Raw genomic sequence first — 13643 nt, 5'->3', positions numbered from 1 at the left:
CTTGAGGTCTTGTCCCGGGTCAACTGTAGGAAAGGTGGAAAATGTCTTGTTGAGAGATGATGGTTATACGCTAGCGTTACAGATGCTTTTGGTAGCCTGAAGCGTGTCCCTGGGAGTAGTGCTTACATAGTTAAAAACATGGCCGGAGCTGGAACTCAAGCCGTCTTTTAGCAATGCAAAGTAGCAGCTTAATGATCAAATTAGGTTCCTTCTACAGGCCTTTGTAATGATTTGGGGCAGTTTTTGTGAGTGCAAGTTCCTGAATAGGGTTTAGTTTAATGGATTTGCTATAACATCAGTGTCTCTGCTCTCCAGCAGGCTAAAACAGCTTCTGCTGAAAACTAAGCTTCTGCTTTTCCTGTGAGGCAGATATTTGGGAAGGCCTGTTCTGGGCAGGACCTGTTTCTAGTGGCTTCGAGGTCTGACTGTGTAAATGTAACAAATTGCCTTTATTCCCAGGCATAACGCTTCGACCTTACCAAATAGAAGGAGTAAGCTGGCTGGTGCAATGCTATGAAGTCCAGCATGGCTGTATCCTGGGTGATGAGATGGGTCTTGGGAAGACATGTCAGGTATGTTGTCATCATCTTCTGGAAAATGATCTTTGCCTAACATTTTTTTTAGCCCTGTGTGTCTGCAGAATGAGAAATAAAGAGCACCCTCATGATTGCTCAGTTAAGCAGCCCCATCCTGAAGTCCATGCTCAGAAGAGAAGAGAGGTCATTGTTTCTTCCATTCCTTAATCACTTAAGACAACTGTTAAGTCCCGAGTAACACTCTGAAAAGGTTTCAGGGTTTTGTAAAAATGAGTAGTCATTTTATACAGACATGTTAATGCATAATTCATAGTATGTGGAGTTGAAGACACAATACACAGGCAATACAGAGGGGATGATGTCATTATGGTGCACATGCAGCAAGATGACTTTTGAGTTTGTCAACATGTGGATTCAGATCTATAGGTGTAAATTTTTCAGAGCTTTTCTGGTTTTGTTTTTTTTTTTTCTTTGTAAGTTTTTCAGTGGGTTTCAGTTTTGTTAGAAAACGACTTGCTTGTGCCTTGGTTCAGCTGATGGTACTCAGTAGGTCTTAAGTAACAAACTGGGAGTTTAGAAAGTAATGTATAGTAGATCATCTTTTTTTGTGGGAGAAGGGCCTTTAAGGGAGCTCCAGACATGACCAAGGTCATGTTTTGGGATCTAAGTATTTTTGTCATTGATGGTGGATCTCATTTGATATTGTGTTAGCTCTGCTCTGTGCTAGAGGACCTGTGGAAACTAGCTACAAAGCTCAACAGGGGCACTGTTTATGTAGCTTCAGGTTATTGGGTTGAACCCTTTCCTTGTTATATTAAAAAAAAAATATTTTCCTTGTTTTCTAGACTATTTCTCTACTTCTTTATTTGACAAAAAAAGTAACAAAGACAGAGAAATTTCTGATACTTTGTCCCCTGTCTGTTCTGAGCAACTGGAAGGAGGAGCTGGAGAGGTAAGTTTCAACAGTTGCCTGGTTTGTCATATTCCTGCACAACAAGTTACAAAGGTTCTCTTCAAATGTGCTCAATCCAACAGTTTTCTTCCTTCAAAAGGAGAAATCACTAAAAAGGGAAGCTGTGCAGTTAATGCATTGTCTTTACAATGCTGTGGTATACGTGAACTCATCCAACTTACAGTATTGGCCAACTTTCAGTCCAAGTGCCCGCACTAGCTTCTTGCTTTTTATTGATTTGTAACCCTCCATGCTCAGCCTCTCTTAGGCAAAATCTGCTGAAGACAGCCAGGATTCTGTATGATGAAAGGTGAGACCCAAGTTGAATAGTATCTTCCTTGGCATGCTCACATATGCATGCATAATACATGACATCTGTGCATGCAGCCTGTCTGCACTGGGTTGCAGTGACTGTGCTGATGGTGCATTTGCTGTGCCCAGAATATGCACATTTTCAAGCTGGAGACCAAAGATTGCTTTTTAAGAGGGAGGACAGAAGTTGAAGATTAGGACAGAAGTCTGTCTATGTGGCTGTCAGGTCAGTACGCTGTCTCTGCATCTCAAGTCATCCAGATCATCTTCTGAAGTGAGCTGGCTTGATTTGGACAGACATATTTACAATAGTTGGGAGAAGGTGCATCCCTTCATAGGTCAGCAGCAAACAGGTATCCAGGAAGAACATTAGGTCCCAATGTGGGGATTAAATGAGGAAGAATTTTTTTTTGTCCCAACTCTTTTGTGCAGCTGGTTTTATCTGCTTTTTGACGAAGAGGATAGATTTTTGAGGCCCTGTGTGGGGCCTGTTTGCTGCAGACATTGTTTGCCCTTATGTTAGTATGATTTAGGCCAATTCTTTGGTCTCAGCTAGGCAAACTATTCATTCACCTGATTCTCATGAGCTTTTTCAGTTCCAAATAGCAGTTGGGCTTTTCAGACTGGCTTTTGATCATCTGCCTTGGACTTTGAGACCTAGGAGAACGCAGTTTATTTGGGACTTGTCCAAACCAGAACCAGCAGCTGAGGTGTGAACCTGAGATGCAAATTAATCAGGAAGGGGTTAGATTCAAAACCTAAGATCTGGCCACATCTCACAGGAGGGCAGAGTGTTTGGGTAGGAGGTTCTCATTGTCTGTGCAGTAGCTGTTTGATTATGGGGCCTGGGGTCATAAACACATGAAAGACTTAGCCTGACTCACTGTTTTTGATCTTTCTCCTGACAACAGGCTTGCTCCGGGTCTTTGTTTTGTGACATACATAGGAAACAAGGAGGAACGACCCAAACTGCAGCAGAGCTTCAGAGAGCAATCTGGCTTCCATGTGCTCTTGACAACATATGAGGTATGTGATGTCTCTGACACTTGAAAGGAGGGCTCAGGTTTTTCCTTGCTTTTCCCATTCCTCTGTACCACCCAGCTCCCACTTGTACATGTCCTTTGTACTCATCTTTGACCTTTCTCAGTGATTTTTTACTCTGTAACTTGTTGCACCAACTCATCTAAGTTGCAGGAGTTTTTGTGTTCCCAGGATAATCTACTTTAACTCCAGCATTTCTGCATAGCTCTATCACACCTTGAGTAAAGAAAACAGACACATGTCCATCCTCAACTAATGCTAGGTGGTATCTGCATTGCCTTTGTAGGGTGCCTCATGGATCTTTTAACATTTAATGGAGCGTACACGTGTATGGTGTTCATTACTACTCTATTCATCTGTCAGTGCAAGAACACTTAGAAAGAGTTTGCCTTTTTTGTGCCCTCTTCAGCATGCCCTCCTCAGATAAAACTCATTCCTGGATAGCAGAATGGTGAGGTTCCTGTTGCAGTTGGTAGGACTTTGGGCTGAATGTGATCAGAGCTATCCTGAGAAGGTCCTGCCCTGCTGTAAGTGGAACCAGCCAGAATATGGTTGCTCCCACTGCTGTGGACTTTGCATGATCTGGTACTTAGTTATCTAGAGTGGGGAAAAAGCCCTTATTTTCTCCTATGAGTCAGTCTCACTCAAGTGTTATTTCATATCAGCACTTTGATTTTTTTTTTAAAATCTCTTCACAAACACATCATCTTAAAATTACATGAGAAACATCTCTTGTAGCTTTTTTTTTTCTTTTCTTTTTTTTTTCATTTGATTTCCCTTTCCCTTTGCCCTTTTTCTTTCCCTCTCTTCATACATCTTACAGTCTTTTCCCACTGGGAGCTGAGTGACCTGTGCTGACTACTCGGAACCTGATTTTTTTTCCACATTGCAGAAGGGGAGCAGGTAGCAGTGATAACCCTTGTCCTGAATGTGGCAAATGGAGGTGCTCATACTGAAGGAAGCCCAAGAAAACTATCAACTGTATTGAGATACTCACTTAGCCAGGATCTTCCTTGTCTCTGCTGCTTTTGATGATAAAATTTTGTGCTTTTTAAAGATTTCTCCTGAGTGACCTAATTCATCTTCCTCTAAATCTGAAGTTGGACAAGCAATGTCCACACTTTAGGATAGTACCAGGTCATTGTACCAGCTTAGATTAATGCACTGAAGCACATGTTTGCTTAGAGTGAAAAAGATTGTGATGCTGAAGGCATGTGGTGTTTCTTAGTGAGAAAGATGAAAAACTTTACAGAGGTGAAGAGCATTTATGGTGTGTGTAAATTTCCATTAATTCTCTGAGGTTCTGTTGGTGGAGTTTTGCCAGAAATGAGTTAAAGTGTAGGATCACAACAGCTTGTGGTTACAATAGCTGTCGTGTTACTTTTCTCGGGTAATAAGTGACTTCATTCTGCTCTGCTCCATTCCACCATAGTTTGCAAGATGACAAAAAGATGTTCTGTTTCTTAACTCTTATATTAGATTAAGTAATAAATCATGGTTCATTTCTTGTCATTGCAGATTTGTCTGAAAGATGCAACATTTCTAAAATCGTGAGTCTGGTTTTAATTTTTTTGACATTTAGTTCTGTATGTCTGGCTGTGGTTTCTTAAGCATATGTTCATCTGTGTGTGAGATTACATGTTTGCTTCACAAGAGCCAAGGATGTTCTTTGCTTGTGATTAGAGCTTTGCCTTTACCCACTTTCAGTGAAGAATCTTTAATGTCAGTTAAGATGCACGTGAACTTCCCCCAAGGACAGTGTTCTAGCCAGTTAACTTGAAATAATATGATACATAGTGGCTGACACTAAATATCAGTCCAGAAGATTGATACTGACAATAGAGGAGATGTTCAAAAGCTTCAGGTTGTACAGGTATTAGATGCAAAATTGTTAAACTGGGCCTGCTTGAGACCATGGTGATCGTGTGCAAATACCATATCCTGAAGTTTATTGCCTCCCACCACCAGTCAAAACTGTGGAGGATTTGTGGAGCATTATGCTTCCTAGCAAGATGGATTATATAGCTGAAGTTCAGCCTGTAGGAAGTACTGTCATGGCCATGCAGGATTTTACAGAAGCCTATACTTGAAAGGGGGAAGAGCTTTCATACTTTTTAGGAATAGTGCCAGTGCCTTGCAATAGTGGTAAGCACTGTGACAAGTGCTGGGGGCAGCCAAATACCATGAATAGCTCAGGATCTTTGTAGGAGCAGAAACCCAGTGGCCTAAACTCACACAATTTTGGATTTCCCAGGACTGGTTGGGCCCACTCTAGGTGCCTTGTTACCTTTCTGCAAAGTGGCCCTTGGCCACTAGTGGAAAGAGCAGGTTGTGCTGAACAAACACATTGTGGTAGAAGCCAGGCCTTAGGAGAGGTAGCCATGGCCATACTGTCCTTACAGTTTCATATCATGTCCCTCACTGCTGTGTATAGTTCTGCTTGTTTTTCAGCTTAGCCCAGGGATGTAGTACCCAGGGAGAGCAAGTGACTAGCCCTAGCATCACAGAAGTGCCAGCTCCTACTTCTAAGGGTGGTGCATAACCTCAAAGCCATGCCACTCAAGGGTGGGTTTTTTTGCCCTCTAGTATTCCTTCTGGAAAAAGTGGCTGCTAATCATTTGTACCTTGTCCTGTGTAGGAACACTCAGAGCCTGCTTGATGAGATGCTGCCTATAGCTGTGTCAGGCCCAGAACAAGCTGAAGGTCCCATCCTGAGTGATTTGCAGAAGGTTTATGATCACTCAGCCATGGCTAGCTGATCATAGTTGTTGGGGTTTTGCACAGGTGCAAGGGCCTACTTTCACAGCCCTCTTGTTCCAAATGGTAGACACCCCTGAATGTTTGACTATCTTGTGCTTATGCCACTTGCCCCATAAAAATGAGAGTGGAGAGAGAGGCAACAAATTCAAGTGAATTTACTTAGTTTTGATTTCAGAAAAACTCATCCAGGCTGCAGTTGAGAAGCTGCCTTGACTCTTGAAAATGAGTACTTATGAACTCCTCCCACCCTGCTTGTGATGTTTGCTTGTGGTTGATGGAGCAGGACCATCTCAAGTTCATCCAAGCAGAACCACCACTTATGTCATTTTTTTTTGCACTGACAAGAATCAATTGTTTGCTTCTAACTGAAGATGCTGGTTTTTTCAGCTTTAACTGGGCTGCCTTGGTTGTAGATGAAGCTCACAGACTGAAAAATCAAAGTTCTCTTCTTCACAGGACACTTTCTGAGGTAAAATAACTCATCCATGTCATGGTGTCTAAAGCCTTTTCTCTTTTCAGTATAGCATACAGGTCCTGTGTTCCTCTGAGTATTTATTAAGCTCTGGGCCACAACCAGTTGCCATCAGAGCTGATGAACAGATTCCCATCCTTAGTGGCAGACAGATAAAGGCCTGTCTTGTTGGCTTTGCATGGAGGTGGGCAGTATTGAAGCTTAACTGTCATTCTGACTCTTGTTTGGGCTTGACACATTGGAGCAATTTGAGAGACCAAAAAATGTAAAGCAACCAGGCACAGTGCTGAACCATTGCTGTGCTGCTGAAGTGGTAGAAGTCTGGCTGACCTAAGACAATATAAAGTGGCAGGAGGCTGTCTACAGCTCTGGCAGGGTGAAGAAATTCTTGCCTAGTTCATGGGACCTCAACTCATGAACTATTGACTTCTGTTGTCCCATGTAATGGAGCCACACTTTTTTACTGAAATTAATAGAATTGCTCCAGCCCAAAGCACCTTGCTGAAGTACAGTGCATGCCTGAATGAAGGCTGTTCTTGTCGTGGCAGTGAAACGTGGGCATGAGGTCTGGGCTGGCATGGGCAGCAATGAACTGCAGTACCTTGAAAAAGCAATTTTTTTATTAAATTCCTGAACATATTGTCCATGACGTTTGTAATTCAGGAGCATTGGTTGTAGTCACAAAGAAACAGGCATGTTCTACCTTAGCTTTCCTCCTAAGGTATTATCTTTTACCAAACTTGAGAGAAGACTTGTATTTTTCCAAAGGTAATCATACCCCTGCTGTAAGCAGCTTGGACTAGATAATGTTGCTATGCTTGTCAGTTAGTCAGCACACAAAAATGGAACATAGTCATTTGCAGTTCCATTTCACTGTCCTATTCCAACAGCATTTAACAGTCATCTCTCATGACCTATCAGTGGGTGTGCAGCACTGGGCCCTAGAGCATGTGCATCTGAGAATTTTAATGGTGTTTGGTTTGCACTTTGTTCTTATTTTTCTGACATTGTCTTCCTTGCATTGATGCCATCTTAGTCAGTCTGGTGGAGCTGTTTGACAGGTCAATAAAGCTGGTGAAGGGTGTAGAGCACAAGTCTTACCAGAGGCAGCTGAGGGAACTGGGGTTGTTTAGTCTGGAGAAAAGGAGGTTTGACAGAGACCTTATTGCTCTCTACAGCTACCTGAATGGAGGTTCTAGCATGCTGGTGCTGGTCTCTTCCCCAAGTAACAAGTGATAAGGCTAAAAGGAAATAGCCTCAGGTTGTGCCAGAGGAAGTTTAGATTGGATATTAAGAAAAGTTTCTTCACTGAAAAGTGTTGTCAAGCACTGGAACAGGCTGCCCAGGGGAGTGGCTGACTCACCATCCCTGGGTGTGTTTAAAAGTTATGTAATATATGGTGCTTAGGGACATGGCTTAGCAGTGGCTTGGCAGTGGTAGGTTAATGGTTGATCTTAAAGGTCTTTTCCAACTTAAACGATTCTGTGATTCTGTGAGGGTCAGACTATACCTTATGTTGGATGGTTTTGGCAGTGTTCTGTGGGCAGTTCTGTGCCACGTGTCATCTTTAAGTTACCAGGGTCATGGGTGGAGTTGTATATTAAGTAACTTTTAGTTCCAGATACTTTCTCCAAATAATTTTGGTTTGTTGCTGGTTCTCTTCCAGTTCTCAGTAGGCTTCACCCTGCTGCTCACAGGCACTCCAATCCAGAATAGCCTTCAGGAACTGTACTCCTTACTCAGCCTTATTGAGCCTGACATATTTCCTAGGGAACAAGTGAAAGAGTTTGTTGAGTATTACCAAGCAATTGAAAAGGAGAGTGAACCAGGTCAGTAATAAGTAATGTACTTGAATCAGAACCAGCTGTTACCTCCATGAGGAAGCAGACATGCTGTGTCCCTTTCACTTGATTTTCTTTTTTTGTTAATGCTGACTAGCTTTAAAACAAAGCCACTAAAAATAATTACTACTTTAGTGTAGCTCTAACATATTTACTGTATGCAGCTGTATTTTGGTTTCACTGTTTGTAAAACTGAGCTTCAACCATTTCACTAACAAATAAAAAGTTCCATATATATTTATTTTGGAAGTACAGTTCTGAAGGCACTGTATACAATTCCTCACAGTTCATGCAGTAATTGCCTCTATTCTTTTTCCTTGCCTCTGCATAGCCAAAGAGCTGCACAATCTTCTGCAGCCATTTTTGCTCCGAAGAGTCAAGTCGGAGGTGGCTGCGGAACTGCCGAAGAAGGTGGAAGTGGTTCTGTACCATGGAATGTCAGCTCTGCAGAAGAAGTACTACAAGGCCATTTTGATGAAGGATCTAGGTAACCAAGGGGTTTGAACACTATCAGCTACTTCTAAAAACAGATTTAATTCCTTTTGTAAATCCGTGCTTTGTTGTATTCAAGGAGAAGATACTTTGGGCTGCATAATATGCATAGAATCAAGATGCCCAATTCAGTGCTTTGGGCTGCTTGATTTGTGTTTTTTTTTAGCTTGTGATAAAGCCAGAGATGTGAATCTAGAGCTGAGCTTTTGACCCTGGAGAGGGTCAGCTTCAGAATTCTGCTTTGGGCCAGCCTGTAGTTAAAAATACGTATCACCAAGTAAGCCTGCTGCTATCACATGTTTTTGTGTTCAGACAAAAGAGTGGTACAGGAAATTCTGAATCTGTGAATTTCTACAAATTTTCCAGTAGTAGTACACGTGAACTAACAAGGCATCCTGAGGTAGGAGTGAGAAACAATTTGCTTTTCTCTGAATTCCTCCTCTTCCATCTATACATACCACATTATATGACACGCCAGTGCTAATGTGTTGTCGGGAAAGTAAAACTGGGGGGATGGAGACCCTTTGTTCTTCTAGGGCTAATGCCTGGTGCATCAAGGAGCCAATGGCATTTTGCATGCACATCACCAGGCAGGCTGAACCTTCTTCTAAAGTCAGCAGACGTGCACATTATCTTCTTTTTCTCCTAAAAAAGAATGCAACCCTTCTTACTTCCTGTTTGGCCAGTAGATCTTGACTCTCCTGTATTACTTTTTTTTTTTTTTTAAATAAAATTAACTGCAGAAAATTTCTTTCAATATCTTAGATAATTTTTAGACCTATAATTCACTGAGAATAATGATGGTGACCCTTTCCAGGGAGTCCAGAAAGTTCCAGGGAGTTTGACAGAATAGTTTTCATCGGGGTGTTTTTCTAAAGGCTTGTGCAAAAAATGTGAGGGAAGTTTTGTTTGGTTCATGAGAACACGTGTTAGTCTTGAGATGGAAATTTAAATGCAGGTGTGATATGCAGAGAGAAACTCCAGTGCAGAAGCACAGCAGAGCAGCACTCGGTGCCTAGATGTTCCTACCCGTGGTGGAGCATGGGCTGTCCTGCTCAGGATCCTTTTCTGTGCTCTTTGTTACAGATGCATTTGAAAATGAAACAGGAAGGAAGGTTACACTTCAGAATGTCTTAATTCAGCTTCGGAAATGTGTTGCCCACCCATACCTTTTCAATGGTAAGAAGCATGAGCTGGGTCTATATGGGATGAGGGCAACGGTATGGGTTTCAACAAGGCCAAGTGGTGGGTCCTTCACTTGGGCCACAACAACCTCAGGCAAAGCTACAGACTTGAGGAAGAGTGGTTGAAAAGCTGCTCAGCAGAAAAGGATCTGGGGGTGTTGGTTGAGAACCAGCTGAATATGAGCCAGCAGTGTGCCCAGGTGGCCAAGAAGGCCAACAGCATCCTGGCTTGTATCAGAAGAAGCATGGGCAGCAGAACTAGGGAGGTGATTATGCTCCTGTACTTAGCACTGGCAAGCCCACACCTTGAGTAGTGTGTTCAGTTTTGGGCCCTTTACTACAAGAAAGACATTGAGGTGCTGGAGCAGGTCCAGAGAAGGGCAATGAAGCTGGTGAAGGGTCTAGAGCACAAGTCTTACCAGAGGTGGCTGAAGGAACTGGGGTTGCTTAGCCTGAAGTAAAGGAGGCTATGGAGAGACCTTATTGCTCTCTACAACTACCTGAAAGGAGGCTGTAGCAAGCTGGGTGCTGGTCTCATCTCTCAAGGAATAAGTGATAGGACAAGAGGAAATGGCATCAAGTTGTGCCAGGGGAGGTTTAGGTTGGATATTAGGAAAAACTTCTTCAGTGAAAGGGTTGTCAAGCCCTGGAACAGGCTGCCCAGGGAAGTGCCTAAATCACCATCCATGGATGTGTTTAAAAGTCATGTAGAGGTGGTGCTTAGGGACGTGGGTTAGCCATGGACTTGGTAGAGTTATGTTAATGGTTGGACTTGATGATCTTAAAGGTCTTTTCCAATGTAAACAATTCCATGAAGCAATCCTCTATCTTGAAATAGAAAGAAATAAGTTTCTTGATTTACACAGTGGCTTTCTATTATTTTTTGGCAGTCTCATGCTTAGAAGCAGTAAGTAATGAACAGTGTTGTACTTGAATCAGAACCAGCTGTGCTTTTGTGACCAGTTCCAACATATGACAGTTCATCAATAATGAGGAATAAGGGGACTCTGTGAAGTCTGAGTTTCTTACTGCAGGTCTCCACTTGTTTTCTCATCAATGCATCTACTCTCATCTAAACAATGAAATCACAATGCTTTGTGAATACTGAGAGTGTTCTTTAGAGACAGAGGACTTCTCCAGCAAGCATTATGGGGGTCTGCTTAGTGATAGCTGGCAGTGCAGAAACACTAAGGTTGACCACTGAGTTGTTACTTGCATAGTATTAGTTCTGCTTCTGAAGCTCCTTTCTGTTCCAGGTGTTGAGCCAGAACCCTTTGAGATTGGAGACCATATTGTTGAAGCCAGTGGCAAGCTGTGTTTGTTGGATAAACTCCTTTCATTCTTGTATGCTGGGTATGTTATGCTGGGGTGAGGAGGACAGAGTGGGGTTGACAAAAGTTGGAGAGGTCGTAAACTGGGAAGTCAAACTACCTTATTTAGCCATAGATTGAGCAGATGCTCATCACAACTCAAGCACTGCCCTATTTACTGCATGTTACTGACTACCTGAAAGAAGTCATTTCAGTATAAGGAGCTGTGTTAGAGGTGTTAGAGAGGAACATTAAAGATTTTTGTAGCTTCCCTTTAAACATTTCTCAAAACACTTCAGTGACTCTCTCACGTTCTCATATTTGGGAACAAGGAAGAGTAACCATCTAAGATGGTATTCAGCATATCTGGTTTGACTGTGGGTTTCCTGAGAGTAGCTTCTAATGCATCAGTTGAGTTCCTTTGTGCTACCATGCCTGTATTAGCCCAGGAGGCAGTATGCATAGCAAAGATGAAAAAGAAGTTTGACTGGACCAAAACCCAAGAATAAGCTGAAACTTCAGCTTTGGGAATGGCATTTGGAACTCATAGTGCTGGGCTCTGGTGACTTCAGAACCTGGAAGGCAAGGACCTTGGATATTTACCTCCAGCTCTCAGATGGGAGGCAAATGAAACTGCAGTTTGCATTCTTGTGCAGTCTGTGAAGCAGTGCCACCTCATGACACAAATTGTACCTTCTCTCTTAACTGGGCTCTGATTTCTCTTCTCTCTTATTTGGGCTGTGATTTCCCTTTGACTGCTTCCAAAGGGCAGAGCTTCATCAGACCTTGGAAAGTTCTAATGTGATTGTGGAGGTCTGTGTCCTTCTGCTGCAGAGCACCTTGTGAGTGGGTGCCTCTCCCTTGAGTGTCTTTGCCATAGGACCAGCCCTGTGCAAATTCTGGACATGAAAATGCCTGTGTTCTCTTCTACAGTGAGGTCTGATTTTAAACAGCACTGAGGCCTAGAACTAGGAGAAACAAGGATTGATTTCTCACTTACACACTGATTGCAGGCAGAGTTTGGTCTTTGAGGGTCATTTGCTAGAGGAGGAAATGCTCTACTGTCACAGAGATACTGATACTGCATTTTGCCAGCATTTAAGATGCTTTGTAGTATGTGATTTGAGAGCAGTCTGGTGTGGCAGGTCATGTGGTGAGGAAGACCTCATGCTAGGTTGAAGCTGAGGGTCCTTTTAGACAGTTTTCTTTGGATTCTTGCCAGGCTGCATCCAGCCAGCAACAGTTACCTGCCAGAGCCTTATGTCTCTGTGACTGCAGACTCTGGACATGGCAGCTGGTGGTGGCAGATGAAGCTCACTGGTTGTGTCTGGATGTGGGGCTGACCATGTGGGGGGGAATGGGCCATGACTCTGAGGCTTGGTGTACAGAGGTGATGAGGCCGTGCTCTGTAGCAGGAACTGATTGAGCTGTTGTAAGCCCTCTACCACTCTGAAATGCTGTGACAGTATGTTGAGGCTCATGGTGTCTCATATTCTTCTTCCAGAGGCCACCGTGTCTTGCTCTTTTCTCAGATGACTCAACTGCTTGACATCCTGCAAGACTACATGGACTATAGGGGTATGTTCTGCGTGCTTTGGCAGCAGATAGCTTATCCTCTGCCCTATATTTTTGCTCTTGATTTCGGTTGATCTGCCTGGGATGGAGAAGGGACTGTGAAGATTTATTGCTTCCTAGTAGACAGAAACCATATTCTTGAAGTGGCCACTGTGAGTTGGAGGGTCTTGAGTCAGCTCTTCACTGTGTTACCACATGCCTGAAATGATCTGACACTTAAATGTTGTTCTTCAAAGCAGTTTCAGCTCTGGTTCCTAGATAAAACAGAGCTACCAGATGGCAGAGTAGCAATATTTCATTATATACCTGTGTTCAGTTATGTACCCGAGTCCTGAAGTAACTGTAATAAAGGCAGTAGGCTTGCTTTAGGTTCAGTTTATCCAGCACAAAACACAAATTGGGCCACATTCATACCAGGAAATTAGTTTTTGATTAAAACAGTTGTTGGCAGTAGGGCCCCAACATGTCTACAAGGGCAGGTTGGATCAGACCGTTTTTGGCAAGGTTACCAAAGTGTTCTTGGGACATTTTCTTTTGTTTCAATCCACATGGCTGCATGCCTGCTTAGGATTTCCCATGAAAGAGGCTTTTGTTTGGTGTTTATGGTTTTGGACAACTAATAATGCAGGATAAAGCCAAATGTAGGGCCATATTCCATACTGCTTGCTCACAGGAAAGCACACATTGAAGGCTGTGGGACTTTGTGTAAGGAGGATCCAATGGTTGTTGGCCTGTTTTGTGGGGCCAACAGCCAGCACAGCACAGTCTGAAATGGGACTGTGTGCTAATGTTCTTTTACTTTGGCTCTGAATTTTCCTGTTGTGTTTCCAAGCAGTAAATTAAATGTTAGAAGTCTCTGCTTCAGACTCAGCTAAATTACCCTTTGCCAACAGTCAATCTGGAAGTCAGGGTCACTATTTCAGTTTATAGGAGGCTTAACTGGGAAAGGCTGAAGGAGCTGAAAGGCAATAAAATGGGAATCAAGGCAGGAGGGTTGGGCATGAAAAGATTGAGGACAACAGTGAGACAATGGAGAATGAGGTGGGAGGGTAGGAGCACAGACAGAATTTCAGAAACATGACTGTTGCTTGTTTGAAAAGGCTACAGCTACGAGCGGCTGGACGGCTCTGTCAGGGGTGAAGAGAGACACCTTGCCATTAAGAACTTT

The 13643-nt window shown here is 43.0% G+C and overlaps 1 protein-coding gene across 1 annotated transcript in view; it reads left to right on the top strand.

Annotated features, from left to right (window-relative positions):
* Positions 1 to 459: 459 nt before the first annotated feature.
* Positions 460 to 13643, top strand: part of CHD1L (chromodomain helicase DNA binding protein 1-like) — a gene marked incomplete at its 5' end in the record, with an annotated part of 23393 nt that continues 10209 nt past the window's right edge. Inside the window, 11 exons of the mRNA XM_008935641.1 lie at positions 460 to 572; positions 1382 to 1488; positions 2712 to 2826; positions 4360 to 4391; positions 5989 to 6070; positions 7740 to 7902; positions 8246 to 8401; positions 9493 to 9585; positions 10847 to 10943; positions 12405 to 12478; positions 13576 to 13643. The exon at positions 13576 to 13643 is cut by the window's right edge and continues 52 nt beyond it. Coding sequence (XP_008933889.1) covers positions 460 to 572; positions 1382 to 1488; positions 2712 to 2826; positions 4360 to 4391; positions 5989 to 6070; positions 7740 to 7902; positions 8246 to 8401; positions 9493 to 9585; positions 10847 to 10943; positions 12405 to 12478; positions 13576 to 13643 — 1100 coding nt within the window. The remainder of the gene's footprint in view (positions 573 to 1381; positions 1489 to 2711; positions 2827 to 4359; positions 4392 to 5988; positions 6071 to 7739; positions 7903 to 8245; positions 8402 to 9492; positions 9586 to 10846; positions 10944 to 12404; positions 12479 to 13575) is intronic.

This window comes from Merops nubicus, unplaced genomic scaffold (genome assembly GCF_000691845.1).
Source record: "Merops nubicus isolate BGI_N331 unplaced genomic scaffold, ASM69184v1 scaffold5632, whole genome shotgun sequence".
NCBI classification, from domain to species: domain Eukaryota; kingdom Metazoa; phylum Chordata; class Aves; order Coraciiformes; family Meropidae; genus Merops; species Merops nubicus.
Note: the sequence above shows the minus strand (reverse complement) of the source record. Positions and strands in the feature narration are given on the sequence as shown.